The 4996-nt window shown below is 36.0% G+C and overlaps 1 protein-coding gene across 1 annotated transcript; it reads left to right on the forward strand.

The window, feature by feature from the left end:
- Window positions 1-512: 512 nt before the first annotated feature.
- On the forward strand, window positions 513-2012 carry LOC129244134 (uncharacterized). The gene is made up of 4 exons (XM_054881750.1): window positions 513-922; window positions 1004-1172; window positions 1240-1383; window positions 1462-2012. The coding sequence occupies exons 1-4, from the start codon at window positions 513-515 to the stop codon at window positions 1804-1806; spliced, it is 1068 nt and encodes a 355-aa protein (XP_054737725.1). The 3' UTR covers window positions 1807-2012.
- Window positions 2013-4996: the final 2984 nt, after the last annotated feature.

Consider the following 4996-nt stretch of genomic DNA (forward strand, 5'->3'; position numbering starts at 1 on the left):
AAACCCAAATAATGTCTAGCATATAAGGGAACCACGCATGATACTCACCAACTATGGAAATGCCCACTTGCACTAACTCACGAAGGAATTCCCTCGCATCCGACCACGACAGTTGGTTTCATGCAATCAGATCAACCGGATTTTTATCCAGCTCAAGACTATCACTTCAGCAGCATTCCCCAAAGATCCATAGCGAACATTTTATGATGTTACAGCAATAACAGCACCATCAAAACAGCGCATTTAGTTGGCACCATTAAATAGTCTCTTTGACTAGGCTTGGGGGTGCTGTTGAAACAGGCAGGGCTTAATAGGTATTTTACAACAACAATCCATACTTTATTCTCTTAATATTTTTTATATTTTTTACTACATTTTTAACTACTAAATGATTAGAAAGAAAATGTAAAAATAACAACCTTATGTGGCTCTCCAACTTTACTTCACAGATCCTACTAGTCACTGTGTCTACCTCACTCTACATTTCGAGAGTAGTTGCTGTAAACCACCCAATGGATGAACGTGGTAGTGATGACATGAATAGCAATACGTTTTTAGCCGCACGCCAACGACTGAGGCAACAACAACAGGAATTGCAGAACGACCGATATGAGCAGAATCGCTTCACAAACAAATTTTACGATAACAATGGAGTAGCGACTTGCACTTCAAATAACAACAACAACTTTGAATACAATAACAACTTGCAACAGCAGCGCCACCAACAACTACAAAACAGACTCATAAACGCAGCTGAACCACACATGATAAATAGCGCAAAGGAAGCGGACACTAAGCAGAAATCAGCAACAATGGACATGCGACGAGTAGGCGAAGTTGAAGCAGATACAACGGCCGCAAAGATGAAATCTGAATTGAGTGAAATATTTAGAGGTTTCCAGAATGCACAGCAGAATCAAAAGTAAGTGGATTATTGGGTGTTACCTCCCGTTTTTTTTTTTTTTTTGTTCTTTTCATATTCACTTAAACGTATGTGTTTCAGCGCCAAACTTTTTCATCAAACGAAGCTTCTGCGACGCTCCGCGCCAACTATACCGAATGTGGACTCAGCACTTTCTACGGATGAGGAGGAACTTGATTTGGATCTGCCTTATGGCATACAAAATGTGCGCAAGCGCATGGCGCGTCATAAACCGGATCTTACCAAATCGGTGTGTTAACGATAAAAACAAAAATTATAAATAAATTTTTATAAAGTTCTCACACTTTGACACACAGATCACTTACCAATCGCTCTGTCCCACAAAACGCATTGCAATTCCGCTGGAAACATCCGGTTATGAGTATCGCCCGAGCCACTATATCGAAGTGACCTGCGCACATTATACGCCGGCGCACAGCTACGAGTTCAGAAAGAATCGGGTAATTAAAAAACTGCATGATTGACTAATCTCTATGAAATTATATCCTGTTGATTTGCTTTGCTCTCATTTCTCACAGATTTGTTCAGAGGCGGGCTTCTCTTGCATCCAGCTGAATCGCACCATCCATCTGATACGACGCAATAAGTCATCCAATGACGAATGTTGGGAATCGGAAATACGTATTGTTCCCTCGGGTTGTGAGTGTATGTGGCCGAAGCATGATAATGGCGATATTGCAGCCTATCATGAGGGACAGAAACGTTTTGGCGGTTACGCCAATGTGCACGCAAATGCCGATTACGAACAGGGTGAAGGCTATCGTCAAATTCAACCGCAACAAATAGAACTCTTTGGCATAAATGGATTACGTCGCGGCGAGAATTCCGATGGCGTCGGTTTTGAAGCCTTCGAATATAATTAGGGGAGCATTTTGAGATGGAATTTTGATTCTAAAATTAACATAAAAGATTGTAATAATGATGACGATTTATTTGATTGATGAATATGACAAGAAATATATGAAAAAAAAAATTTTTTTGGTTGAAACATGGATTGAAGTGGGATTCTTAGAATCATCACCATTATCGCTAAAAACTCCACTCATTCAAACAAAACAAGTTATGAGTGTAAATAGGCCATTGTGAAAACGGCAAATTGCTTAATTAACTTACATTTTAACGGTGTTTGTTACATTTTAATATTGTTTAACATTATTTTGCGACACTTAGTTTCATCATGTTTTTCTTGTTACTGTATTTTTATGGCAGCTAAAGACAAAATGAGCAGGCAAACATAGGCAGGAGTACCTAAAATTTAAGTGCACTTATTTAGCTAAGAAAATCTATAGGTAAAAAAATATCTTATCATAACAGGTTCTAAATATGTGAAGTAAATTAAGTTTGCAATAAACGAATAATTTAAAAACCTTTCTGTCTTTTTGTTACATGGCACGACAATTTTTTTTCCTAACCGAAGCAATTTTTGTAGAAAGTTGGCTCAGAGAAAATATACGAATTGTTGAGGGACCATGGTAATGGTAATGGTTGTACGGGTTAGCCTGAGGCCTTTATGAACTGTGACCAGATTAATCTATTGTGCGCCCCTAAGGGCTTTATTTTAATTATTTAGTAGGGAACTCGAGGAATCGAACCAGCTCCTTAGGAGGGAGCATTTGAAAGTCGTCATCCTCTGGTAGGTACGAGCCCAGGATTATGTGTCTTTTGTGGCCTAATGCTTCACAATTGGTGATTAAGTGTTCCATGAACTCCTCTTCCTCACAGCAGAACCTTGTATTATATAGAAATATTTATTACAAGCAAAGTGGCCTTTAAGTGCTTCACAGAGTAATCTAAGGTCTTTTTTATGTAGGGTTAGAATAGATTTTGCTCTGTTGGTATTAAAGTTCAAGAACCTTTTGGAGTAATTACGGCCGTTTGTACCGTACCAACATTCACTGGATTTTACTTGGATCTATTTTTTTAGTTTCTTGTTTTAGATTGTTTTTATTGAATCTCGCCATTCCCTTTTTTGGCTTAAAAGTCTGCCTTCATGTCCTGGTACCCAAATCATTGAGACCAGATTAAGAGTCGAGTGGTTTTGTGCATTGTTGCACTCTATGAGGGCTTTTGAGTTAAACGTAGAGCTAAATTTAAGGCTGTTCAAAAGTATTTTAATTTTTACTTTTTCCAACCCTCTTTTGGATACGATTTCCCTTGTTTCCATTACTGCGAAAAGCTCCATATGGAAAGTTGTGGTATCTTTACTTAGAGTTAAAGGTTTGTGAACTTTATGCTGCACTATTCCTGCTCCTACACCCTAGAGCGTCGGGAAAATATAATCTTTTATATATTGAGTTCCTATTTATTTAATCAAAATTTATTTATTTATTTATTCAAATCAACAAACAAGAGGCTTACAAACTATCTTATAGGTAGATACATATTAAGACCTTAGGACAAGATTCTTATAAGTATCTTCTTAAAAGTAGACTTAAAGTAAGAGAAATCAAAGATTAAAAAAAAAGAATAAGCACTAAATTAAGCTCGCGTCCTTCTAAACGGAGCATTAATTCCATAAAAATTTTTAGCAATACCCACAAAAAACAGTTCATTACAACGGAAAATGCGGTAGCGAACATTAAAATTAATTTTATTGAAAAGATATGGACAATCTATTGAGCCTGCACAAATATCGAAGACAAAACGCATCGACAACAGAACACGCCTAGACTCTAAGGGCATTCGATTAATTAATAAGCAACGAGCCCGATAAGGTGGGATGGGATCAACGAATTTCATCGAGCGCAAAGCAAAACGCACATAAGCTCTGTGAATAGACTCTAATCTATTAATATAGACTGATGAAACGGTCTCCAAACAAATACCGCGTTTACTAATTTAGACCGAACTAAGGAACAGTTTGAGAATATACTGATCAGAAAACGAAGAACTATTTCGACGATTAAAGGCTAACATTGCGAACGATTTAGAAATAATAAAGATTATGTGGGTGGTGAAGTTGAGCTGGGAGTCAAAATAAACACCCAGGTTCTTTAATTCACTAATTGACTTTAGCGGCGAGTTCGAGATGTAGTAAGCTGTTGGAATAACATTAAAAACTTTCGCATACGAAGTATACTTAGTGACATTTATTTATATTTAGGAACAAACGATTACGCCCACACCAACTATATAATTTATTCAACTCACACTGGAGAATGGATGAATCTTCAGGACATTTAGTTTCATAATAGATATTCAGATCATCTGCGTATAGAAGAAAATTACACAATGGAAAACAGGACGAAATGTCGTTAATGAAGAGGATAAATAGTAGCGGACCTTAGACACTACCTCGAGGAACACCAGACGAAGCAATAAAAGAATAAGACGATACATCGTCAAGTCGAGCGACACAGTGCCTATTATTGAGGTAGGAACCACTTAAGAAACTGAGAGTGAAAGCCGAAAATTAACTTTTCGAGTGTTGTTTTTTACTCTGACATAGTGATTATTTTGGGAGTTGCTATTTTTTTTTTGTATCAGAAATAATCGTTATTTTTTTTAGTTTTAAATTTGTCATGAGAAGTAATGATTAATTTATTTTCTGTTATATTTTTCTCATATCTTGAGAATTATTTTTTCTCTTAAACAGAAAAATTAAAATTAATAACAAAAATAATTGAGAATTAGGTTTTGTTTTTCACTTTTTTTCGAAAAACTCAAAACGAAACACCTCACCTTAATATATACGCGCACATATCAATGAAGTGCGTTTCTCAATTTAGAGCACTAAGTCTTTGTGTGCAAGTTTTGACAATTAATTTGTCTTCATATCTAAATTAAGAATTTGGTTTCATAAAAATATTAAGATGAGGTGAATAATTCTGAGACGGTAACTTTTTTTATTCATCTTTAATATTTGTCAAGTAGACAGATGTACAATTTTACACGATAGAACAACTCGTTAAAACTATTGAAACATATTATAAAAATCTTCGATCTTTAAGAACAACATAACGCAAAATTCACGGTTTTTTTGGTGGAAATGAGTTGACAATTCCAAGATTAGTGAAAAAATTTCAAGAAACTGGTCCTGTCGGGGATAGAAAA

The sequence above is a fragment of the Anastrepha obliqua genome, chromosome 4 (assembly GCF_027943255.1).
Source record: "Anastrepha obliqua isolate idAnaObli1 chromosome 4, idAnaObli1_1.0, whole genome shotgun sequence".
NCBI lineage: Eukaryota > Metazoa > Arthropoda > Insecta > Diptera > Tephritidae > Anastrepha > Anastrepha obliqua.